General features: G+C 33.8%; 1 protein-coding gene across 1 annotated transcript in view; it reads right to left on the bottom strand.

Moving 5' to 3' along the window:
- Positions 1–27,608, bottom strand: part of STPG2 (sperm tail PG-rich repeat containing 2) — a 410,131-nt gene that overhangs the window by 359,676 nt on the left and 22,847 nt on the right. Inside the window, exons 5-6 of the mRNA XM_074324807.1 lie at positions 24,594–24,706; positions 21,106–21,217 (exon numbers count right to left, since the gene is read on the bottom strand). Coding sequence (XP_074180908.1) covers positions 21,106–21,217; positions 24,594–24,706 — 225 coding nt within the window. The remainder of the gene's footprint in view (positions 1–21,105; positions 21,218–24,593; positions 24,707–27,608) is intronic.

Below are 27,608 nucleotides of genomic sequence, written 5' to 3'. Positions count from 1 at the left end.
ACTTCAAAGACCCTCTAGTCCTGGTTCTCAAAGTTTGGTCCTGTGACCTCTGGGATCCTTTCAGGATCTTTCAAAATCAAAGTTATTTTCATAGTAATACTGTCTTAGTATGTTTGGGCTTGTATAACAAATTACCATAAACTAGGTGGCTTAAACCACAGAAATTTATTTCTCACAGTTCTGGAGGCTGAGAAGTCCAAGATTCAGTGCTGGGTGAGGGCCTCCTTCCTGGTTCATAGACAGCAATCTTCTCACTGTATCCACACAAGATGCAAGGGGTAAGGGAGCTCCCTGGGGGTCCCTTGTAGAAGGGTACTAGTCCCATTCATAAGGGCTCTACCCTCATAACCTCATCACCTCTGAAAGGCTCCACCTTCAAATGCCATCACATTGGGAATTAGGTTTCAACATAAGAATTTCAGGGAGACACATTCAGTCTCTAGAAAATACTAAGATTTTGTTTGCCTATTTGACGCTTGCTCTCTCATGAACACTTCTATGTCTTATATTTTAAATATTTCTCAGCCAATTTCTAATATAACAAATACTGACAGATATAACCCACATAAATAGAAGTTCTGTAGGGTCCTCGATCATTTTAAGAGTATAAAGAAGTCCTGATGTCAAAAAGTTTGAGAACCAGTGCCCCACAAATCTAAATGATAAGAGAGAAAATGATCAAACCAAAAAGTGTTGCTATATTTACAGAACTATTTTTTAAAACATCACACAAGATAAAAATAGTAAAACATTAATTTTATACTATTGTATTGATAAATCCTAAATGTACCAATAAAAGTTAATATAATAAAAGTTAAATCAAAAATGCAAAATTCACTAATACTAAATATTCTAACTCTCACAGAATGTTATGGATTGAATTGTGTCCCTACAACATATTTCAATGACAATCACAATGGCAGAACAAAAACATTGTACATGCGCCCCACAACATATTCCTAATTCTTTTATCCTCTTTGTTCCCTTGAAAACTTAAAACTTAATACAAGGACAGTTTTCCTGAAATTAAATTAATTTTATCTCAGACATAGAGCTTGAATGTCATCTCAAATATAATTCTTAAAAATCTTTGCTTCTCTCCCCAATTGTAAACCAAATTGATCACATTGAGGGGAGAAGAAAAGGGGAACCATGAGAAAACATACACTTTTTAACAAAAAGTAGGGCATTGTGTTTCTAGTGTACCTTCATTTGACTCCTTAGGCAAAGAATATCTCTACGATCATTATAAAGTAAAGCTAGTTGCCTACTACTCCTCTTCCTACTCCTGTCATCGTCATCATCATCATCATCATCATCATCATCATCATCATCTAGAAGCCCTCATTATATAATTCTCTTAGAAACCTATATGAAAGAAACCGTATTCATCACTCGTCAGCCGATCAAATTTAAGAAAAAAATTAATTCCCAGAATTGCTAATTATTCTAATTCCCCAGGACCTTAGCATCCAGATTTCTAAACAAACAACGCTAGATTTAAAATACTGCTTTACAACATTATGTGAAGAGTAACAATTTCATGAAATAATTTTCTTGGTTCAGTATTCTATCTATACACAGGAAGCATGCATTTGTGGTGACCTTGAATATTAACGAACAAAGGCATCTCAGTAGATAAAAAGGGAAGCAGGGGTGCAAAGATAAATGTGCACAGTCGATATCTCACCATCATTTACACCCAGGTTATTACAACAAATATAATTAATCTGCTCTTACAAAAGTGCTTACTGCCATTGAATTAAATAGACACTCTCAAGATATAATTCATTGCTAAAATGGCATATTTTGACTATAAATATGATTTTCCTTTTATTTAAATCAGTTAAATGGATTAAATATATAGAACTCTAAGCTTTTAATATCTTAAATTTTTAATTTAATATCATGTGTTATAAGGTATAATCTTATTTGGACCACATTAGATAAATGGAAGGAAATCTTGAAATACATTGTATTTGTGATGTAAAACACCAATAATAACCATATTTATGTTTCTACATGTTTTTAATAGTCTCTCAATATACTCTTAAATTCAAATAATCTGAATGAAAATTTATCATTAATTTATGCTTAATTTACAACTCAATTATATACTAGCTTTTATAGATGTTCACAATAGTTATACTTTAAATAACACATTTAAATAATTTCCCTCTCCTTCAAAATAATATTTTTGTATAAACTGTTTACAAATATGAATCTATAGGGGCAGCTTTTTGGTTAAAAATGTCTTAATATAACCCCATTACTCAAAATATTTTGCTTACACCCTAGTAGGTAAATGTGGGTATGTGTCCTGTACGGGATGACTTTGCACGTCCTCCAGGTAGGCCCAGAGGGCAGTGTTGGCAATAATGACCCATCTGTTCACTACTGGCAACTAGAAAACTTCTAATGAAGACAGATGTGGGTCACTCTGTACAAACAGGCTGTAGGGTGTTAATGAACGCACCTAATGGTCACTACCTGCCACACTTGACTGATTGATGACCTAAATAAAAGGTTTAGTTTGAAAAGCAAAGATGAGTATTTCACATACTCATTAGTCATACCAGGACATTGCTTTCACTGTCTCTTCCAAATTCACTCTTTACTAGTTGTCTTTATCAATTCTTAGAAAATATTACTCTTATTTATTAGACTCAGTCTTTTAAAATAACCTTGCTAGCACTATTGAGAAATTAATTCTTCCTAAATTTCTCTACTGACTGACTCACAATATAATCCACTCCATATTATGATACAGCAATGCTATAGATATGAAACACAAAAGGTAATATTTTCCTATGTCATAAAACTCTTTAGGTACATTTATATAACTTTATAATAAATATCAATCTTTCCATAATGATACTTTTAAAAACAGTATTGAAATGTCTGCTTTGAAATAAAATTACTTCACTCCATATTCCAAAAAGAATGTTCACTTTTGGAGATCAATTCATGAAATATTTATATACCCATAAAAATCTATAGAGATGGTCATTTTACTTTCTAAAAAATGCTGTGGGTAAGACTCAAGAATCATAATCTGCGCAGTTGCTTTTCAGAATAAAATCTGTATTACATTATATCTAAACTCTTAAAGAAAACCTAATGCAGCTATTAATTGAAAAACCTATGAGCCTTTCAGAGGTGATGAGGATATGAGGGTAAAGCCCTTATGAATGGGACTAGTACCCTTCTACAAGGGACCCCCAGGGAGCTCACTTACCCCTGGAGGGCAAAGCTCACTGTCACATCTAGGAATCGAACCCGCAACCCTGGTCAGAGCTCGCTCTCTAACTAATTGAGTCATCGGGCCGCCCCACATGTTTACTTTTTGCCCTCCACAACTGGAGTGAAGACAATGAGCTGCCGCTCAGCTGCCAGAGGGGCAGCCAGATGTCTCGGAAGGTTAGAGCACGAGCTCTCAACAGCAAGGTTGCTGGTCCAATTCCCGCATGGGATGGTGGGCTGTGTCCCCTGCAACTAAAGATTGAAAAAGGCGACTGGACTTAGAGCTGAACTGCGCCCTCCACAACTAGATTGAAGGACAACAACTTGGAGCTGATGGGCCCTGGAGAAACACATTGTTCCCCAAATATTCCCTAATTAAAAACACAAAAAATGCATTTGGTAAGTCATTAAAAATATATATATATATACAGTCAGAATGTGAAAACATACTTTAAAAAAAACCATATGCACATTTTATGTATAAATAACACTATGAAAGATATTGGTTAATGTAAAGTAATTTTTAAATTGTTTGAGGAATTTCTACAGTTCATATACTATACTACTCCATGTCACACGTCGCTTCTGGTACAGCAATTTCTGTCAAATAAAAACATTACTGTGTGTCCTCATCCACCTTATTCATTGGATCTGGTACCGTGCAACTTCTGGCTCTTCCCCAAAGTCAAAATGACCATGAAAGGTAAACATTTTAAATCAATTCAGGACATGGAGGCAGCCACGACAATTCAACTAAAGACACTCACGAAGGACTTCCAGAACTGTTTCAGAAACTGGAAAGAATGATGGAATAAGTGTGTTCAAAGTGAGGGGGAGTATTTTGAGGGGAATTAATGGCTATGTGTCTTTTACTGTGATAAATTTATGTTTTTATTTAAACATTTACCGTATTGTTTGATCACACCTCGTATGTGGGTTTATTTCTGGGTTCTCAGTTCTGTTCCATTGGTCTGTGTATATGTTTTTCTGCCAATACCATGCTGTTTTTATTTTGGTCACTTTGTAGTATAAATTGAAATCAGGGAGTGTGAGATCTCCAGCCTTGGCTTTTTCTCAGGATTGCTGGCTATTCGGGGTCTTTTGTGATTCCATAGAAACCTGATGATTTTCTGTTCCATTTATTTTTTTAAATGCCATTGAGATTTTGATGGGGATTGCATTAAATCTGTATATTGCTTTGGGTAATATGGCATTTTAACTATGTTGATTCTTCCAATCCATGAACATGGAATATATTTCAATTTCTTTGTGTCTTCTTCAATTTCTTTTAATAATGTCTTATAGTTTTCAGTGTATAGGTTTTCACATCCTTGGTTAAGTTTATTCCGAGGTATTTTATTCTTTTTGTTGCAATTGCAAAAAGAATTGGTTATTTCTTTTTCTGAAATTTCATTGTTAGTATATAAGAATGCAATGGATTTTTGTACATTGATTTTGTACCCTGCAACTTTACTGTATTTGTTCATTGTTTCTAATAATGTGCAGTACTTATAGCGTTTTTGTTTCAAGCTTTAATTTTTCACAGCTAGATTACTGAAACGCAATTGATTTTTATACTTTATTTTATATATAATATATTATCTTACATTATATTATATATATTTTATTAGTATTTATTTTGTATATTGACCTTGTGTGTTCTTGCTACACTCACCTATTTGTCCTAATAACTTTGTTCTAGGCAATCATACTATTTTATTTCATTAAAGAAAAAAAGGAATATCAGGAAATGATTCTGTATTTGGGTTCTTCAAGAGTGTTAAAAATACCAAATTAACACGAATTAATCAATCATAATCAATGGTTATCATAATTTTCATGTTACTTTTATAAATATGTTGTTCAAATGTAAGACAAAATAATTGGTGGCAAGGGTAGGCAATGGCTTAAATGAACACAGAAAAAACTTAAAAACTGGAAGAACACAAGTATAACACTTTAACTCAGTTAAGTTAAATAAATGCATATTAGTAGGAAAGAATCCAAAAGAAAAAATTTATACAAACTGTGACTTTAAACTTACTATATTTTTAGTATTACAGAATGTAATAAATTATTTATTGAGTAGAATACTATGTTTTCATCTCTATAATAAGTACTAACTAAGCACATCTCCTTGTATTGTTTAAATGAATTCCCACAATAAACTATGAGATTCTCCTCATTTCAGAGAAGAGCCTTATGACAGTTAAATACTTTGCTCAAAGGCCCACAACTAGCAAACATTACAGCAGAACTCAAACCAACGGCGGACTTTCATAAAGTCCATGCTATAATTTTTCAGTGTCTGTGACTTTAACCAAAAGGACACAGAAAAGGCATTTTATTTAAATGCACAATATCAAGAAAGAACTCTGTGTGTGTGTGTGTGTGTGTGTGTGTGTGTGTGTGTATAGATATATAGATATATAGATATATAGATATAGAGAGAGAGAGAGAGAGAGAGAGAGAATAAGTTTAGCAAATCAAAAAACCTACAAGTCCACAACAAAACTAATGTATTTCATTTCATTTTTTAAAAAACATAATTAAATATAGGTCTTTAAAGTCTCAATAAAACTGGAAGAAAGAGTAAAAATAAAAAAAATAAAAAATATAGGTCTAGATCACTATGCAAATTCTCACTACCTAAGTCCAAATATTAAATAATGACTTGCCAAGTACCTTACCCAAAACTCAATACTTAAAGGGAAACTTGCAAAAATAAATCTGCAGATACATGTCAGCAAAAAATGTGCTCTGCACAAATCTGAGCAGAGAATATGGAATGGACTGCAGTCTTATCTCAGCTGCTTCCTACATCCTAATTATTAGTCTTTTTAGCATATTTTTACTTATATGAAATTATGCCTTTCTACTTGAAATCTACTTAAGATTAGTAAATTACATTTAGGTAATCTACTAATTCAGAGGAAAGCTAGTTTATAAATTATATCTTTAAAATATAACTTTTAATATTCTAAGAATTTTGATGAATTTATATAGATAAATGAACAGAAATGACAACTCTAAATTTAGTTTGCAACTAGAATTTAAATAAACATTTTAAAATACCTAGCTCCAGTTATCCATTTGGCAGAACTTCCAAAGAATTAAAATTTCCATTTTAGGTTTGTTCACAAGAACTACAAGGAAAATTTTCATGCTCGCAACATAATTTTTAAATCTTTATTTTAATGAATGTGGAAATGAATAAAGTTGTATATCAAGAAAGATCCAGAGTATTGGCGCCACCTAGTGAAATTCTACTGTTTTTTAACTGATAAGCTAATACAGCAACTTCATAAATTTTGCATTACTACTTCAAAGAACTTCAATAGAAACAATTGTTAAATGTTTTTGTACATTAAAGACTTCGTTAATGTTAAGAAAGATAATAAAAATAAATATTGTTGCAGAAGGCAAGACATATTTCTCTGGAAAATATTCAGGTTGAATAAAAGATATTTTTGGGTTTTTTAACAGGAGTTCTCAGTAGAGTAGAATGTCATAATATATTTTTTTTTAATTTTATTAAATTTATTGGGGTGACAATTGTTAGTAAAATTACATAGATTTCAGGTGTACAATTCTGTATTACATCATCTATAAATCCCATTGTGTGTTCATCACCCAGAGTCAGTTCTCCTTCCATCAATATATTTAAAAGATGCATTGAAACAATGTTGTGTATACAACAGAATTAAATAGATCTCAAGGAATGATAAATTTAAAAACTCAACAATCACTCATTAAAATATTATATTCACATTGTTATATATTAAATTTTTTTCTACCATCAAAAAATGCTTAAATCCAAAGACACTGAAGTACTTACTTATTTAATTATTTTACTGCTATGAAACTTAATCTTTTAAGGCAATAGGGCAAATGGAAGGAAAGAGAAAACCTAAGAATTCTTTCTCTAAATTCAAATTTTAAAATTAAATTGCTCATTTTTCAGATCTGTAATCAATTCATTAAAAAACATTATTAAACATTATGTATCTCACTCCACTAACTATAGGTATACCAACAAACAATTTGCATGAAAGATTCTTGTCCTCTAAGAACAATGGTTTAATTGGGGATATAGATAAATATATTTTTTCTAAAAAGATTTCATATACAAGAAATACTGTTATTCAAATTAATCATAAATTCAGGCAAAAGCAAATCAAACTTACTGAACTCTTACAAGTCAACAATAAAAAGACAATCCCATTTGAAAATGAGCAAAGGACATTTCTATAAAGATATAAATGTCCAATAAGTGCATTTAAAATACTCACTATCGTTAGTCATTAGGAAACACATATCAAAACCACACTGATATACCACTTCACACCCACAAAGATAGCTATAATGAAAGAGACAAATAATGGCAAGTGTCGCAAAGATGTGGAGAAATTGGAACTTTCAATCTTTGGTGGTTGTAATGTAAAATAGTACAGCTGCTTTATAAAATAATTCCTGACTATGAAGAAAATATCAGTATTTTCACATTATATGCCTTAATTATAAATGTTCTTTGATACCTCAATATTCTTATCGGTGCATCAGCTGAATTTTAAAAGCCAAGAAATGGAGTGAAGCTATTCAGTCTAACCCACACCAAATTTATCATCTTTCCCAAGTCATACTTCCTTCAGTTGGTCTTAATGTGTGGGGGAGATAGTCCAAAATGTTACTTTTCTTGCACTTTTAAAGCTAGTCACTTCTCCTTGCTCTTTTTCCCATCCTGGGTCCCCAAGATTATTTCTTCAGTCTGTTTACTAGCTACTTTCTTTATTCATAACAGCTATTTAAAATTCTGCAGCATTCCACTATTGAAATCCCTTCCCATATTCTCATTTCTCTTCATCTGCACTGGGGCAGCTAAGAAGGTAAAGGACATACAGAACAAGAAGCAATTTCCTGGCATTGTCTAGAGTCAAGGATCAAGCATTCAGACAAAAGAAGAAAATATCATCAAAACAAAAAATTTTTAAAGGCCATTTTCCCCATGCATCTTCTCTCCTTGCCTAAAGAAAGATTTCATGTGTAAGGGGGTGAAAAAAAAAGCAAAAGATTTTAGATATGTGTGTTTGAGAATGGGTCCTGAGCCTTACACTTCCCCATCCTAAAGCTACATGGTCAATTGAGGGGTAGGAAGGTATAATCTATACCAGATGGGTTATGACTCAGAAAGAAAACGTATGCCTCATTTCCTATGTAGCAGCTAGGAAAGCGGCAAAATATAGGGCTTATCCAACCTACAGGAAAGCCAGCATGATGCAGTAGCAGTAAAGTACCAGTGACTGTGAGAGCTAAGAAAATTTTATAAGCTTTTTATCACCTAATCACTAAATTAATCTCCACCTCAGCTACCTACAGGCACAAGCTGAGAGTTTAGCCAAACTGCTCCATATTATTGCCTCAGCATCCATTTTGTGTGGTCAAGTGGCCTGCTTACCAAAACTCTTCTCTTTTTGTTTTAATTGACCAATCCAACCTAAGCCCAGGAACCCCAAAGTACTCCGCCCATAGACTCTAATTAAGGCATGTGCCCCAGAGATCCTGCTGTGCTCTCTGCCTGCACCCTGCCTTGACCTCCCCACATGGCTCAACCGCCTGAGCCACCGGGCCGACCCTCTACAGCCCTTCTGATTTATTTTATCCCCTTGATAGCCTTGATTCCATGGTTAGCCATTCTGGTCTTTAAAATTTTGATTCTCTCAAACCCTCACCATTTACTATATTTATAGCTCCAATCTCTAACAATGTATAGCCATATAATAAGGGCTCCCAGTCTTATCCCCATATTGATATAAAGAGCTTTTGCTGATCACTATCAAATAGGAACTTTTTCTGTTGTCCTGCAACTATTTAATTTATCTTAATTTTATTCCTGTCACATTCCTCATAGTGTATATTCATTCTTCTCAAGTGTTGAACATCTAACTCGCTTACCCTCTGGAGAGAGGGTCTGTTTTGCGTATGTCACCAAAACGATATAGGACATCCAAATAAAATTACTGAATATATCTACTAAACATCTCAATATTTCGCTTTCAGGGTTCAGCAAACTATGGCCTATGAGCCAAATCTAGCCTAATAATCACTGAGAAATTGCCATTTATCATAATGTAAACAGAGAAATTTAGAGTTTAGGAAATGGAAAAGAGTCCATCTTCCCTCATTACCTCAAAATTTAGATTAAAAATCCCTATATCTTATACAGTTGTTTGCTATGGACAAAAAAGTATTGATAAATGCCATGTACAATCAAGATCCTATTTTGCAACTAATTCATTCAATTTAATTCCTTATTCTATTTTCTATTTATAGGGTAAAGATAAGAAAAATTATTATTTAGATTTTCTTTCTCTAGTTTCCAGATGCTGTCATGGAAAAAGCTGTGGAGGGAAAACAATCTTCATTTAAAACAAACATTTATTAGCTTTCTAAATAGGAAAAAAAATCAGTATTTTCTCATCTGCTTTAATTATAAATGTATTTGATACCTCAATGCTCTTATTTTATCAAAATTGTTTTCACACAGTTGATTTTTGAAGGGGAAAGAAACAAGTTGCATATAGTTACAACAGATAAGCCCCTGGGTAAACATAATATTCTATTTAAAATTTGTATTTAGAAGTATACACACACATAGACACACACACACATACAAACACACACAGTGCCAAAAAAATGTATACATATTTTAAGAAAGGAAAACTGTATCAAAATTGTAATGCTCAATATATACGAATAACAAAAAATGAATACAAGTCACATTGACTTCTGCAATTACAAGAGGTCCTCAAAGTGGTTACCATCAGCGTCCAGACACTTCTGATTACAGTGAACTGCTGCTTGAGCATAGATAACTCTTAAATGTATATCTTAATATATAATATCTCTTAAATGTATACACAATGTGTACACATTGTTTTGGCACCCCCGAGACATATGTGTGTGTATGTGTGTGTACACACATACATTTTAAGAAAGGAAAAAACTATATTAAAATTGTAATACTCCATATATACCGATAACAAAAGATGAATACAAGTCATGTGTATACATTTTTTTGGCTCCTCCGATATATTTATCTATCTATCTAAATAGATAAATAGATGTATTTATCTAATACATCTAGATAGATAGATGTATTTAGAAGTAAATTACCCGTAAATATAGTCAAATTTAAACTGTACATTAGATCTCACTATAAAAGGACATACCAATCAGCAATCAAATCTTCAGTTCTTTCAAGTATTCTTATCTGCTACCACCCACTCCCCCAACACACCCAGACTTGTGCTATAACCATTCAGTACCTTTTAGTTTTTCCATGTGCAGCAAATAACAGATATACAATAGGGTAAAACTGAGATAATATTTTGGCATACAATTTACAATAACTGTAAATGAAAAAATGCAAGAGGAAAGCAAAATTATAGTGGTATAAACTTAAGGTTACAATGTGATCATGTGATATGCATATATAGTGAAATAATCACCACAACCAAGCTAATTAATATAGCTCTCATCTCAGATAGTGACCATTTTTATTTTCTTTGTGTTGTTGATGATGATGAAAGAGCCTTCTGTACCTATTTGTTTAGAATTTAATCATAAATGGGTGTTGAGCTTTGTCAAACACTTTTCCTGCATCTCTGAAATAACCATGTTTTGTGTTGTTGTGCTTTCATTTTGCTAACATGTTGTTTCATGTTGACTGATTTGTGTATCTTGAACCATCCTCGCATCCGTAGGATAAATCCCATTGGCCATGGTATATGATCCTTTTAATGTGCTGTCAAATTTGTTTGCTAATATTTTATAAAGGATTTTTGTATTAATTTTCATCAAGTCTATTGGCCTGTAGTTTTATTTTCTTGAAGTGTCATTGCCCAGTTATGATATCAAGGCAATGCTGGTCTCATAAAATGAGTTTTGAAGAGTCCCTCTTCTATTTTTTGGAAGAATTTAAGAAGGATTGTTATTAATTCTTCTCTAAATGTTTGATAGACTTTACTCCTAAAGATATTAGGTCCTGAGCTTTCCTTGTTGTCAGATATTTTTATTACTGCTTCAAACTCCTTGTTATTGGTCTGCACAGGCTTTCTACTTCTTCCTGATTCAGTGGTAGGTTGTATGTTTCTAGGAATTTATTCATTTCTTGTAGGTTGTCCAGTTTGTTGGCATATCATTGTTCATAATAATCCCTTATACTCCTACATATTTACTTCTGAGGCATCCATTGTAATGTCCACTCTTTCATCTGATTTTATTTGATTATTCTCTTTTTCTTAGTCTATTAACAATCTGTCAATTTCGTTTTTCACAAAACCAACTCTTAGTTTTGTTCATTTTTGTTCTGTTGTGGTTGTTGTTCTCTATTTAACTTATATCTGCTCTAATCTTTATTGTTTCTTTCCTTCAACTAACTTTGGGCTTAATTTGTTCTTCCTTTTCTAGTTCCTTGTGGTATACAGTTAGCATCCTTGAGATCTTTTTTTGTTTGTTTGTTTTAATGTAATGTAAACTTCCCTCTCACAACTACTTTTGCTACAGTCCATAAGTTTTGGTATGTTGTGTTTTCATTTTTGTTTATTTCATGATACTTTTGAAACTTCCTTTCTACTCCCTCTTTGAACCAGTGGTTTTAAAAAGAGTGTTGTTTAGTTTCCACATACTTGTGAATTCTCCCATTATCTTGCTGTCATTGATTTTTATTTTTATTCCATTGTGGTTAAAAAAGATGGTTTTGATGGTCTTCAATTGTTAAGACTTCTTTTGTGACCGAACATGGGATCTATCCTGGAGAATATTTAGTGAGTACCTGAGTAGAACGTGTATTCTTCTCCTGTTGGATAGAAATATCTGCACAGGTCAGTTAGATCCATTTGTACTATAATGTTGTTCAACTTAGCTGTTTCTGTATTGATTTTCTGTCTGGATGTTCTATCCATTATTGAAAGTGGGGTATTGTAATTCCCTACTATTTTGTATTGCTGTCCATTTCTGCCTTGAGATCTGTCAATATTTGTTTTATGTATGCAGGTGTTCTGATATTGAGTGTATATATAATTGTTATATCTTTCTATAAAATTGACCCTCTTATCATTATATATTGACCTTCTTTGTCACTAGAGACAGTGTTAAACTTAAATTCTATTTTGTCTGACGTAAGTATAGCCACCCCTGCCTTTTTTTTGGCCACCATTAGCATGAAATATCTTTTCCACCCCTTTATTTTTGGCCTATGTATACATTTCATTCTAAAGTGAGTCTCTTATAGATAGCATATTGCTGGATTTTTTTAATTAATTCATTCAGCCACTATAGCCCTTTTGATTGGTGAGCTTAATGCATTTACATTTAAGGTAATTAATAATAAGTGAAGATCTACTATTGCCATTTTGAAAAATTGTTTTCTTTTTGTTTTGACAGAGCAAACCACCCCCACCCCCCCCCCCCCCCGGATTGGAGAGGCAGACAGGCTAATACAGGGAATCACAGAGTTTCACAGCAGAGACTTACAAGTAGCAGCCACGGTGGGAACCAGTACCAGGCTAGGATAATCGGAACTGTAATTGAAGAATTACTGGATGCTCAGTGCAGACAAGTCTGATTGTTAAACACTCTAAGGGCCTAGTCATAGGGGAGGACCCCACAGTTCTGATTTATCTCCAAGAGCTCAACGAGGTTCTCACAGTAAATACAGGAGAAATATTCCCTCATGCTTCTTGCAGGGATAGAGAGAAAGGAACCGTTTTTAAATATACTAGAATAATCTATTTCTTTCAGCAAGTTCTGCTCTCAGGAGAATCTAACTAACCAGAGCCTGCCCTGCTGGAATGTCATCAGTTCCTAAAAGATCTGAGGAAGGGAAATACCCAACTCCAGTCACCTCTAGGCTTCCACATAGTATAAAGAAAATACTCAACTCCAAGCCACACCAGCCATCCTGTCTTCCCCAACGGGAGAGAAAAAAACTGAGAAACACTTATGAAGTTCACAGTACAGAGGCAAGAGTTCACTAAAAGACTGAGAACTAATCATAAGACTGTAGAATGCTTCCATCCCCCCACAACTGACTACCACATTTTAAGAAATATTTGAAACTTTTTCTTTACCTCATATATCATATCAATTGCTATAGATTAAATATTTGTGTTCCCCCAAAATTCATGTTTAAACCTATTTCCCCAATGTGATGGTATTTGGACGTGGGTGCCTTTGGGAGTTGCGTTAACTCAGGAAGGCAGAGTTCTCATGAATGGGATTAGTGCCCCTATTAAAAGAAAAAACAAAAAGCAAAACAAAAACAAACAAAAAAGGCAAAATACAAGACAGCTTCTTTGCCTCTATTACCATGTGATGACACACCAAAAATATAAACATCTACCAACCAGGAAGTGGGACTTCAACAGACACTGAATCTGCTGATGCCTTGATTTTTGAACTTTTCAGACTCCTAAAACTAAAGGAATAAATTTCTCATGATTATAAGCCACTCGGCATATGGTATTCTTTTATAGCAACCTGAGCAGACTAATATATCCAGTTATGAAGAAAAAATTACAAAGAATATTAAAAGGCAAAAAAACTAGAAGAGACAGTGCAAGCATCAGAACCTGGTACAGCAGGGATGATACAATCATCAGATGGGAAATTTAAAACAAGCATAATTAATATGCTAAGGGCTCTAATGAATAAAGAAGACAGAATGCAAGAACAGATGAGCAATGTAAGCAGAGAGATGGAGATCCTAAAAAAGAATCAAAAAGAAATGCTATGGGCCAAACACATCATAATAGATATGAAGAATACCTTTGTAGGTTTATTAGTAGACTGGACATGGCTGAGGAAAGAATCTCTGAGCTTGAGGAAATATCAATAACAACCTCCAAAACTGAAAAGCAAAGCGAACAAAGACTTCAGAAAGCAAAACAGAATATCCAAAGACTGTGGGGCAACTACAAAAGGTGTAACATACACATAGTGGGACTACCAGAAGGAGGAAAAAAGAGAGAAAGGACCAAAAGAAATATTTGAAACAATAATAACTGAGAATTTCCCAAAATTAATGTCAGATATCAAACTACAGATCCAGAAATCTCAGAGAGCACCAATGCCCCAAAATAAGGATAAATACCAAAAAACTTACACCTATGCATAACATCTTCAAACTATAGAAAATAAAAGATAAAGAAAAAATTCTGAAAGACGTCCGAGAAAAGAAAACATCTTGCCTAAAGAGAAACAAAGAATTATATCTGTGAGCAAAAACAGAATGGAGTGAAATATTTAAAGTACAAAGAGAAAATAAACAACCTATAATCCCATAGCTTGTGAAATTGTCCTTTAAAAGTGAAAGAGGAATAAAGACTTTCTCAAACAAAAAAATGAGAGAATTTCTTTCCAGTAGCCCTGCTTTGAAAGAAATGTTAAAAGAAATTCCTTAGCGAGAAGGAAAATAGCATAGGACAGAAATTTAGATCTGCATCAAAGCAGTTATAAGTGAAAGTAAGATAAAAATTCTTAGTTTTCTTATTCTTAATTGATCTAACAGATAACAGATAATATGCTCAAAATAATAATACCAACAATATATTTGATTATGTATTTCTATATATATATATATATATCAGATATAGGCTTATCTATGCTTATATATAAGTGAAATGAATGACAGCAATGACACAAGTGACAACAGAAAAGAATTAGTATTATTTTATTACAAAACTCTCACACTAACTGTGAAGTAGTATAGTATTACTTAAAAGTGGATTGGGATTAGTTGTACATCAATATTAAAAACTCTAGGACAAATTCTTAAAAGTGAAAAAAGAAGTATAGATAGCTATATGCTAAGGAAGGAGGAAAAATGGAATCGTATAAAATGCTGAATTAAAACCACAAAAGGCAGAAAAAGAGTGGACAAAAAAAATAGTAACAAGAAAAAATAGTAACAAGAAAAAGGTCATCAAATAGAAGACAGTAAGTAATATGGTAGATATTATTACAAATGTATCAATAATTATTGAATGTCAATGGTCTAAATACACCAGTTAAAAGACAGATTGTCAGAGTGGATCAAATGACAAAATGCAGAATACAAGACTTATATATTACAAACCGCAATTATGTTTGCACCAACCTAATAGTAGTCTTGTTATCTATAAGAATCCCACTTTAGCTTATGTCAACATTTATTTGCCATAGTACAGCAAGATTCCAAAGAAGCCCATCCAGGACCACCCTGTGGAGCTGGACTGGTGCAATGTACAAGCAAGGGCCCACTGTGCCCCACTAGCTCCCACTTTGCATCACGGTTCCAGGGGTGTTTGGTAAGCTCTTGCTGACCCTTGCTCAAGTATTCTTAGGTATCTAAGAATCTTTGTGGGATTTTCTAAGGAAAATTTTTCTTTAGAGGATGAAGCAGTCCTATACGGAAACCCACTGCATTTGGCTTTTCCAGAGACATGCATACAAAAGTTGGTTTTCCCTAAAAGTTTCTTCAGATATTACATACCTCAAAGGAAAAGCTAAAATTAACATGGGAAACTGTGCCTCTGAGGCCAACAAGCCCCATAACAGTCAGCCCCCCATTAATACTAAGATAGCTAAGATAAGGTTGCTTTGATACTTCTAAATTAATCTTTTGCATGCACAATTAGAAAAAGCCAGCTTATAAAATTAGGCAGGATGAATGGAAAGCGTATTTAATTGGTCTCTATAAGCTTCTATAAAAGGATTGAAATAAATGGATCAACCCATGATGTCATTTAGGTGCCAACCCAATGCTTTAAGGGATTAAAAATGGTTGTCCTTATTTTAAAATGGGAAAGGTCATTTCGACCTTGACTTGTCAAGGACAGATATAAATAGTAAAAGGCCTCCAAAACAAAATTTGGATCCAACTGTTCTGTTTGTGTCTGTCTGTTTGTATATTATGTTGTAAATGTGAGACAATTTTCTACTCCAGATGGTACTGTTAAAATTAACTTAAAGGCAAGAGCTTGTAAGGATTGGGTGTTCTAAAATTCCCTGGACTGGGCGGCCAGATGGCTCAGTTGGTTAGAGCAAGAGCTCTTAACAACAACGTTGCAGGTCCAATTCCCACATGCGATGGTGGGCTGCACCCCCTGCAACTAAGATTGAAAACCACCAACTGGCCTTGGAGCTGAGCTGCGCCCTACACAACTAGATTGAAGGACAACGACTTGGAGCTGATGGGCCCTGAAGAAACACACACTGTTCCCCAATATTCTCCAATAAAAAAATAAAATACCTTAAAAAAACTAAATAAATAAATAAAAATAAAATTCCCAGGACTATAGAAATTAACTAAATGCTCTTCAAGCTCATGTGATCTAAGATTAATCATTAGTAAATAAAAGTGAAAGTTTGTTGGTCTAAGTAGAACAGACATGTCTTTTGAGTTACTGATATTAAATATAATATTTATGTTTTACCTAGGTTTTACAAAATAAGTCTGTTAATAATTGACTTTGATATCTATGAATATGTTTCTAGAGATTATATGTCATATATATGTGTATATATATATATACATATATATACACATATATATACACATATATATACATATATATTCATACATATGTGTGTGTGTGTGTGTATTTGCCAGTAAAATAGACTATGTTTTTACAGGTTATAAAATACCTTCATCAATCTATTAAATAAAGAATGCTAATTGCTTACTTCTTAGTTTTCATTAGAAATTGAGGTTTTAAGGATCAAAAATCTCAAAATATGTAAGAATAACTTTGCAGTGTTTCAGAAGAACCCCTGGAACACCACAAAAGATTTGAAATTGCATGGGAAGCATTGTAAAATAAGTGATGAAAAACTTCTAGAGTATTTTTTAAGGGTAAACAAATAATGGTTGTAAATTAAACAAATAATCAGGGCTTGGGAAACCCAAGATGGCCGCGTGGTTCTTCCCGGCTCCCTGGCATCATCATAGTGCATTTAAGCTGGACTTAGATGAAGAAACTTATGAGTTTACGTTATTGAAAGGAGACATTTTACGTTGTTGCCAAGGTTTCATAAAGTCACTTCAAAAAAATGCCAAATAGGTTAACTGCTTCCTTTCACAGCAAGCTCCCAGGAAACAAAGACTTTAGAGTTTTCTGACTGCCACCCAGAGATTTTGTTTACTGGAAAGGACATCAAATAAAAGACACTCTCCAATCTCATTGGAAGGAACCTTATTAGGCGCCTGAGAATGGACATCTATCCCTGTCTACAGACAGCAAAGACTCCTAGAGGATGAGAAGCTGTCTACACCAGAGGTAGACAGTTATCCCAAGACATTGACAAGGTCTGTATAGCTACAGATTGATATTGAACTCAGAATCCATGTTGTTTGATTATCTTTAACTCTCTGCTAATGATACTAGTCACAATAATAGTTATACTTGCTCTTTTAGTTTTTCTATATAGTGCAACTGTTTATGATTATTGAACATGTATAAGATAACTGTTACTATTCATTTCATGTTTTTTGTAAATGTTATACTAGATGCCAAATACATAAAAATGAGATAGAAGGCAAAACTCAGATCATGACAGTTCACAAGATAAAAATGACCCAGAGTGAGTTTTTTTTTGCAGTGAAAGTCAAGAGACCTGACTGCTTTTCATTTAATTTGCCCTTCTTTTTTTGGGAAAATTCGGACTCAACTCATATCACATAGTTATGGTATTGCCCCATCCCCAATGGTCAATAAGACAACATAGATACTGAGACTACCTAGAAATGAGCCTTCCTAGAATTTTGAGACCACATTATCTGACCAAAAGTTTGGTTGTCAGTGCATCCTTTGGATTGATTTATGACCAAAAGGGGGACCTCTGGACAAAAATGGGAGTTCTATGGAAAGTAACCTCACAGTGTGATCTAATCATAGATTCCTAACTGGGCAGATCATGGTAGGTAGTCACACCCTAGGCATATAACTTTTTTAGTAAAATGTTTATCTTTGTCTTAAGCAAGCCCTGTCCACTGTTTTTGTACATCTAGGTTAACACACCTTTGAAATGCCTCTTTCAGACTCCTCCTTCTAATGTGTGAACCACCCTTTCACTCCCCTCCTTCTATGGTGTAATCACCCTCAAGAGAGAAAATATTCTTAACTATCCAGTAATCTAACCCCTCACCTTACTTTCCTCCACCTTCATGTAATCTTCCTTACATCCATCTTTTTTCAAATGCATGAAAGAAACTGAAAAACAGTTCTTCTCCAGAGCATTTGAGATCTTGCTCTCTGGCATATGTCATCAGTTTGGCTAAGTAAACTCTTATAATAATTAAAAGAAAAGAAGAATCCCACGTTAAATATAGACACATACAGATAAAAGTAAATGAATGTAGAGAAACATACCATACTAACACTAATCAAAAGAAAGCAAGAGTGATTACATTGATTTTAGACCACAGCACACATCAAAAAGTTATCAGGGATAAAAAAGTCATTACAAAATGATAAAAGGGTCAATTCTCCAAGAAGACATAACACTTCTTAATGTGTATGTGCATAACAACAGAGCAGCAAACTATGAGGCAAAAACTAATAGAATTGCAAGGAGAAATACGTGAATCCAATATCACAGTTGGGGATTTCAAAGCCTCTCAGAAATGGACTGACCAGCAGACATAAGGACATAGTTAAACTCAGTGATAGCAACAGTCAACTTGATATAATTGATATCATTTATAGCATTAAAATCATATATAATCTAAGTTTCCACCTTAGGAAAATAAAACAAAGAATAATTAAGGAGAATAAAAGAAATAATAAGAATTAGTGCCGGGCCAGCCCCGTGGTTCAGGTGGTTGGAGCGCCGAGCTCCTAATGCAGAGGTCACCTGTCCGATTCCCATATGGGCCAGTGAGCTGCACCTTCTACAGCTAAGATTGTGAACAACAGCTCTCCCTGGAGGGGGGCTGCCATGAGCAGTCAGAGCTTGGTGTAAGCTGCTGTGAGCTGCTGTGTGCTACCGCAGGCTGCTGTGTGTTGCCATGGGCTACCGTGTGCTGCCATGAGCGGCTGGTGGCCAGCGTGGATGGCCAGCTGCCAGTATGAGCGGCCGGCAGCCATCATGAGCGACCACAGCTGGCGAGAGCTGCTGTGAGCTGCCGACCAACGACTGGCGACTGACTGCCTCAGTGGAGGGAGGGGGAGTTCAAGGCTCATAATACTAGCATGGACCAGGAAGCTGTCTCCTACACAACTAGACTGAGAAACAATGGCTTGAACCAGAGTGGAGGGGGGGAGGGGGGGTGGAAGAAAGCGGGAGGGATAAAAGAATTAGGACCTAAATCAATGAAATTGAAAGAAGTGAATAGAGACAATCAATAAAACCATAAGCTAGTTCTTTGAACAGATCAATAAAATCTATAAACCTCTAGCAAGGCAAACTAAGAAAAAAAGATAGAGGACACAAATTACTAGTATCAGAAATGAAAGAAAGGACATCACTACAGATCTAATAGACATTAAAAGGATAATAAATGAACACTATGAACAACTCTATACCCATACAGTTGATAACCTAGATTAAATGAACAAATTCCTTAAAAGAGTTCAGTGTACCAAACTCACATAAAAAGAAACAGATGATCTGAATAAGCATATATCTGTTAAAGAAATTGAATCAATAATCAATAATCTTCCCAAACAGAGAGCACCAGGCCCAGATGGTTTGCTGGTAAATTCTACCAAATATTTAAGAAAGAAATTATATAAATTCTCTAAAATCTTTTTCAGAGGGATAGAAGCAGAGGGAACATTTTCTAACTCATTCTATGAGGCCAGCACTACCTTAATACCAAAACAAGACAAATACATTACAAATCAACTATAAACCAGTATCTCTCGTAATTCTAAATTAACACTTTTTCATCCTGTTTAAGATTTATAATTGTTATTCTGTGAAACCAACTGTACTATATTATTCTGTTATTGTGTGCATTTCTAATATTTCCATAAACAATATTTTTCATTGCTGATTAATATTCAGGAGAAGACCAAGGAAATCAAATGCAGAGAAAATTCTTAATGAAATAGTATTGATTTTTAAACCAAATATCATTTATCCTTACTCTTAATGGGTCTATTTTTAAAATGTTATCCTAGAATCTTCAAGTTTTTAAGTTCAAATATAATATACTTAAAGGAATTAAAATCCTGGGCTTTATTTGCCTACAAGTTCTAAATAAGTAAACTGAAACATAAACACAAAAAAAAAAATTAATGGAATTGTGGGCCTTGTATTTGCCTTGTATTAATAAATATACACTATCCAGAACAGGAAGATGAAAAATCTTACTAGGAACTACATCAAGAATATTATGCTTGGTTCTGGTATCGTATGATTTTTCTGTTTTGTTTTGTTTTTTAAAGAGAGAGATTCACAAACTGAAGCGATCCCTTTTCAGTTAAATAATGAGAACAGTCAAAGATATTTTGAACATATTTATCCATACTAGAAAGGATTTATAAGGAGATTAAAAAGTCATAGGAAAAGAAAGAATAAGTAGGCAGCAAACAGGTAAATTTAAGTCAGTTTAAGAAGGAAAATTGTAAGAAACAGAGTTGCCCACTACTGAAATAAGAAACTGTAGGATTAGTGAGTTCTTTATCACAAGAGGTGTTTAAGCAGAGACAGTAATCACTTGATGGGGATTTTAAGTACAGTTTCTTCCACAACATTCATTGAGTGACAACTAGCTAGTTACCAGGCACAGTAGATCTAGGAGTACTTTAACCTTGTCGTAAGATTCAATGATCTTAAAATTTAAAAAGTAAATGAAATAGTTACTTTTCAACTTACCTTTTTTTCCTCCTGTAATATTATTACTTCATAAAATCGTGGTAGATGTGAGTAATAATTTTTCTGTTGATCTTTCTTGATGTTAATATTTTCATAATGTGGTATCTTTTTCCTTTAGAAAATTAAAAAGAAATTGAGGTCTCAATTTCAAATGCATAAATATTTAAACAAACCAACAAAACATTTTTACACCAACATTTTCTGCTTAAAAAATATGCAATAAAAACATTATCTGGATGTGTTAGGCCAATATATTCTAAATTTTATAAAATATATTCATTTATCTTGGTTAGTTCTGCATTTTCCAATTTAGAGCATTATAATAAACACATTCTAATAACAACTCCAAAAAGAAAAGAAAATAGAGGATTTATGTCATGAGTTTACATAAAAGGCTACCAAAAGTTTCCTGTGTATTCTATTTATAATAAAAAGTCTTTAAAATTTCAAATTGTTTGGTATTTCAATTATTACTAATATAATAGGGAAAATAGCTCTATGCTATTTATATCATAAAATAATCAGGAAAAGAGCATAAGAAAGATCTTTGAAAATGAAGGAGAAGCTTCGTTGAAATTCATACAACCTCAAGAAAGAATAAGAAACTAAATAAACAGTAATTAAGAGCCCAAGCTTTGGAGTCAGACAGCCTGATATGAATCCCAGCATTGCTACCTACTAGCTGTGTAATGTTACACAAATTACCTAACTTCTCTAAGCATCAGATTAGATTCCTCACCTGGTTGGAAACAGTAATAAACAGTTCTCAAGGTTGTAATGATTAAAGCAGATAATAAGTGTTTAGTGCAATACATGGCCCAAAATAAGTTCACAATAACTGTTAGCTATTATTATTATAAGACTTATATTTAAATCGGCTATACTGACTATCAACTATTTTCTTCTTTTTCTTAAAGAAAAAAATTTTTTTTAAATCTCACATTAAACATTTCCAGTGAACTATCCTGAACATAAGCAGATTAAAAAGCAAATAATATTAAAGAACAACATAAAGACAAATGCTCAAGTTGCATAATTGTAATTATTTTCTTTGACATTGCTATGATTTAAATACTCATTTAACATCTTACTTCACTGTTAAAAACTAACTTCACTGATTTTTTTCACACAAAATTCAACAAATAAATTAGTTTTCAAAAAACCTCGAACAGTTCTACGGATAACAAATTTATATTTGGGACATCAGAAAGGTCACATATCATTTAGGTTGGTCTTTCCCAGAGATCTATAAGCTCATCTTTCCATTTACAATGGGCAAGTATCACCACTTTATACTATATCAAATCTCCAAGAATAATTCAGACTTGACCCAATAAAACAAAAGTCAAAAATTTTTAAAAAGGGGTAGAAAATGTCAGCTGCCAGAAGGAACCAAGACAACTCCAAGTAAAAGATACAAGACAGCAAAGCCAAAGAGCAGAGAAATAATGGAAATGGTAATAACTGAAGTAGTCTGGAATGCAATTCATATGGATACATTCCTAGAAGCAAAAAATAAAAATACAAACAAAAGAAGGAAAAACACAGGGGAAATGACAAAGATCAAAAAGAAAATAATATTAAAAAATAGCAGAAGGGCCAGCCCGGTGGCTCAGGAGGTTAGAGCTCTGTGCTCCTAACTCCGAAGGCTGCCGGTTCGATTCCCACATGGGCCAGTGGGCTCTCAACCACAAGGTTGTCAGTTCGATTCCTTGAGTCCCACAAGGGATGTTGGGCAGCGCCCCCTGCAACTAAGATTGAACACAGCACCTTGAGCTGAGCTGCCACTGAGCTCCCTGATGGCTCAGATGGTTGGAGAGCATCCTCTCAACCATAAGGTTGCCAGTTCAATTCCTCGACTCCCGCAAGGGATGGTGGGCTGTGCCTCCTGCAACTAAGACTGAAAGGATAACAACTTGACTTGGAAAAAAGTCCTGGAAGTACACACTGTTCCCCAATAAAGTCCTGTTCCCCTTCCCCGATTAAAAAAAAAAAAAAATAGCAGAAGAACAGGAATGGGACAGGGTTGAAAAAGTAAAGTTGCTTTAGAAAAAAAATGCCATGTAAAATCAGAGCAACATGATTAGATAGAGTCCTGGTTATGCCTGAGGTACTTAGTGAGAAGTATTGTAGAATGGATGGAAAACAATCATCATAGAACTACATACATTAAAAAACGTTAATTTTGCTTTATGTCAATTAAACCTCAATAAAATTGGTAGGCAGACAGACAGACAGATAGATAAGCAAACCAGCCCAACTGGAAGACAAGGAGGATAAAATTTGAATCCTGTATAACAAAAGCATATGTCAAGGGGATGAGTAGAGTTAGCACATTTAACAGACTTTGTTTTGTTTGGAAGAATGACAAAGATATTAAGTTTAGACCCCATTAAGCTAAATATATATTTAAAGTTCCAGTATAACTACCAAAACAATAAAAACACAATGTGGCTATCCCATATTAGGAGAATAAAAAATGAAAGGACAATAGAATAGTGTATAAACTCTCCAAAACAAAAGCCATCTTTTACTATTTTTATTCTAAGTTACTAAGTTTAGCACTAGCACACAGCAAGAATTCAAACAATGTTTGTTCAATGAATAAACAGTAGCAGGGGAGTCCAACAAGAGTCTACTCATAAGTGGTATCTACCACTGGTATGTAGATATTTCTGAATCTGTCTAGCAAACTACTTGGATAGGTAATCACTATGGAACTTCTTGTGAGAAAACTCATTCTATGAGAGCGAAAGAATCAGGCAGACAACCTGGACCTTGATTAAAAAAAGAAAATTAATGATGAAATGGATTGATAGTCTAAGAGAAACATGGTATTTGTTACTCAATTTTGTCTTCAATGGACCCAAATCTAAGGCCTTACTGTATGAGTAGGAGAAACTAAAGACAGAGTTATTTTAGCAGAAATGTATTTCCTCATTAAATTTCATTAATATTACCTCCAATCTTATGTTACGGCTCTGATGCACACCAAGAATGACTTCTAAATCTATCACGCAGTCAGAAGAATGGACACTGGGGTCAGGGACAAGATGAACCCTGGGTTATTTCTTTGATATTTTTTCTATTTTGTCTGTTTTATAATGGAAGACAGTATATTTTAGAACTTAGATACGGGGGCTATGTAATTGAACAGGCCTCAGTTAAAGTCTAGCCCTGCCACTTAATAGCCACATGATCTGGAATATGTTATTTATTCTCTTTGACCCTTGCATTTTTCACTAATAAAATAGGTATAACAATAGTAACTACACAGAGACTTGTGGTGATTAAATGAGGAAATATATGTAAAGCAGGTAGCACAGGATTTAACTCACAAAAAAACAATAGTTTTCATATGGGTTACTCCAAAATATACTACTTCTTGGAGATTTTATACTGATTTTTCCTTTCATATAGCATAGATTAGTCTAAATTGTTAGAATATAGTCAAGAACTATATTAAAGGTATACTTTTTTTCACTTACTGGACTATATCATACTGTCCAGGACCAGGCCCTGACTTTATAGGTAACTCTAGTCTTCCCAAAGAGCTGCCAAAATGTATTCCCTTGTATTTCAAAGTTGCGTTGGAAAAATCCTATTAAAAAAAAGTGAAGATGAGAGAGAAATTAAATAAGCTATGAAACAATGTTTAACTATATTTAAGTCTAAATCTAAAGCAAGGATAACCTTAGTTAAGGAGTTCCACTGGTAAATGCTAGTCTTTCTTGAAAGATCTCAAGGTAAGTTATTATTGCTATGCCCCATTTCACTCCTATGTCTGCCAGAATTCCTAGAGAAGCACCTCTAGTTTTAGCATTTCCTCTCCCAGCAGTCCACTCAGCAATCTAAAACCTTAAGGGCAAAGAAAATGAGCTGCTCAACATTTTTTTAAAAAGAGGGGGACAAATTTTATGATTTAGGGAATGGGAAAACCTACTAAAGATGACTTAAATTAAACAGAAATTACATTAATTTCAAGAAGTTAAATTAAATTTCAAACATCATCAACTGATATTAGATACCTTCTAATTACCTGATATTTAAAACTATAACATTTCAAAGAGTAACAAATATATGACAAAAAATTAAATACTACCATTTCATTTTATTACTAATGTTGAGGTCAAGATCAGTCTTTTAATGCCAAATAAATTACTCATGACATGAGAAATCAATCATCTTTCCTTTACATCCACTATATATATCAAAATTAAGCATGATCCATTAAAAAGTTCACTTTAGAGAAGTTAGAGCACCTGGTTTTATTAAAAACCAATAAAATAAATTAATATAATTTAGTAAAATAAATTAGTATAAGAATACTAGCTTCTCTTACAAGAGTTCTCTTCTGTTGACTTAATTACATTCTAAATTTAGCAATCATTTAAGAATATTTTAAAATAAATTCATCTTTTAACTGATGGTAAAAGGTAAACACTAGTCTATTTAATTCATTTTTAATTCATATTTGTAAAAATACACTTTTAAAATAAGTTTGAATTATTAAAACAATTAATATGATACTGAATAAAATCCCCATAACATAAACTTATAGTTTAACTGCATAAGTGTGTTAGTTGTTCTAAGTAACCATTACTATTCAAGAACAATGGAACCAACCTCTCCCTATTACTATTATAAACTACAATAAAACAAATAGCAATATTTGTCATAAAAAGTATAATTCCAGTTTAAAATGGTTAATTAAACCTGTATCTGCCCCACTCCCACCGAAATATAAAATGTGTGTAAAAGAGACACAAATAATCAGTGCTAGAAACTAAGACAAAGTGTCATTCACATTCCAAAACTTTGAGGAATTTCTGAAAAACAGAGCATAGCAGAAACTAGAACCAGAAAAAGACTTCACTGCATGTAAAAAGAACCTCAGCTGAACCTTATTAATGTCCCCAGAAAGACAAACATAGGAAATCGGATGGACTCTTGGTAATGAGTAGGGAGCAATCTCGAAACTACTAATACCTTTAGATATTTGCACCAGTGCCTTGACATGAAGTGGTAAAAGAGAATGCTAACACCCACTCTCTTCTTGGCATGGGTGACTGGAAATGAATGAAGCACTGCTATTAGCTCCTAATGAGGACAGACTTTCTAATTAGAAAGGCACCACTCCAGAAAGCTTTGGGATGCCACAACAAAATGCAAAAAGAAGCTAGCACAGCACTAAAATTCCCTACTGTGTGAAAATGTGGGTTACTTCCTAGAACTTACCACTAACAACTAGCCCTCGGATGTTATCAAATGCAAACACAATAAAACTAAACTTTCTCTTCCACACCACCTGATCTTAGAGAATTAAACAGAGGCCAACACAATCTGACAGAACTTAGATGTTTGCACAGAGTGAAGAGAGACCTTTGTTGATTCTTTTTTTCATAGATGCAATCTCATAGAGAAATGGAATTATAATTTCTCTGAAGATTTCTCGTGTTTTGGTTTTAGTAAATCTCCTTGCTAGTTCCTTGCTTAGGATGGTGGAGAATGTTAGAGCTGAGAGAAGCAGGGAGTTACCAGTTATGTCCAAGTAAGATTCAGACATATTTTGGAATGTCTGGTGAACTAATAGAGCAAACCGCCCGACAGTGAATGTGAAAACTAATCCTATGGAAAGCAGCTAACCATGACCCTCGCCCAGTAAAAAAATCTTAGTGGCAGTGCTAAATACTGTTTTCTGTTGACTGAATTTGTCTCCTAACAGAAAGTCCCCAGTGGATTTCTGCCTGTGCCCTGCAAAGTGCAAACGGGCTATGATAAAAATCTAAAAGACCTGTTTCATTAAAACACTGGTTAAAATCAGCACCAGTTTTAGAGCCCTCTAAAGGAATATAACACAAGGAAGGAAGAGTATTGTTCTCCGGACTTCACTCAACTCAGCATGCAGCGTTAGCTATGATGAGTACACTGGTGGAAATGCCCAGCAGAGAGCACCATCTGGCAAGAAACTGAGATGTCTGGTGGAGCAGCAGCTGTCTCAGTGGAAACAAATTTGTTCAGGAGCCTGGTTGTGACAGCCTCTGGGGGCTTCTAGAAACACTTGGAAAAGGGAACTTTGTAGAAGGTAGTGGTCCTCTACCACAATAAGAGGAGACAGCATACATATTTGTGTTATTAACATAACTGTGACTCTCTTTATACCCACAATTTAATGAAGCCTGCGAAAACTTGTTAGATAAATAAAAAGTATTAATCCTTATTTCCACTAGGAATATGTCCAGCACTGTAAGTGGTCTCAATGTGCTTATATTAATTGATATGCAGATCCTTTCTAATGAATTGTAACACAAAGAGCAGAGTGGTATTTTCCTCTCTTCACTATGGACATTTAGGTTTAACACACTATGAAACTACAATACTATCAAACACTATATCAAAGTAAGGTATTAGTAGCAGTAGTGGTAGTAGTATTAATACTATTATAAGGAGGTTGTCTAGTGGATACAGCATTCCCAAACCCAGACCTCTGTCAGTCCTAGAAC

The sequence above is a fragment of the Rhinolophus sinicus genome, linkage group LG02, assembly GCF_036562045.2.
Source record: "Rhinolophus sinicus isolate RSC01 linkage group LG02, ASM3656204v1, whole genome shotgun sequence".
Lineage (NCBI taxonomy): Eukaryota > Metazoa > Chordata > Mammalia > Chiroptera > Rhinolophidae > Rhinolophus > Rhinolophus sinicus.
Note: the sequence above shows the minus strand (reverse complement) of the source record. Positions and strands in the feature narration are given on the sequence as shown.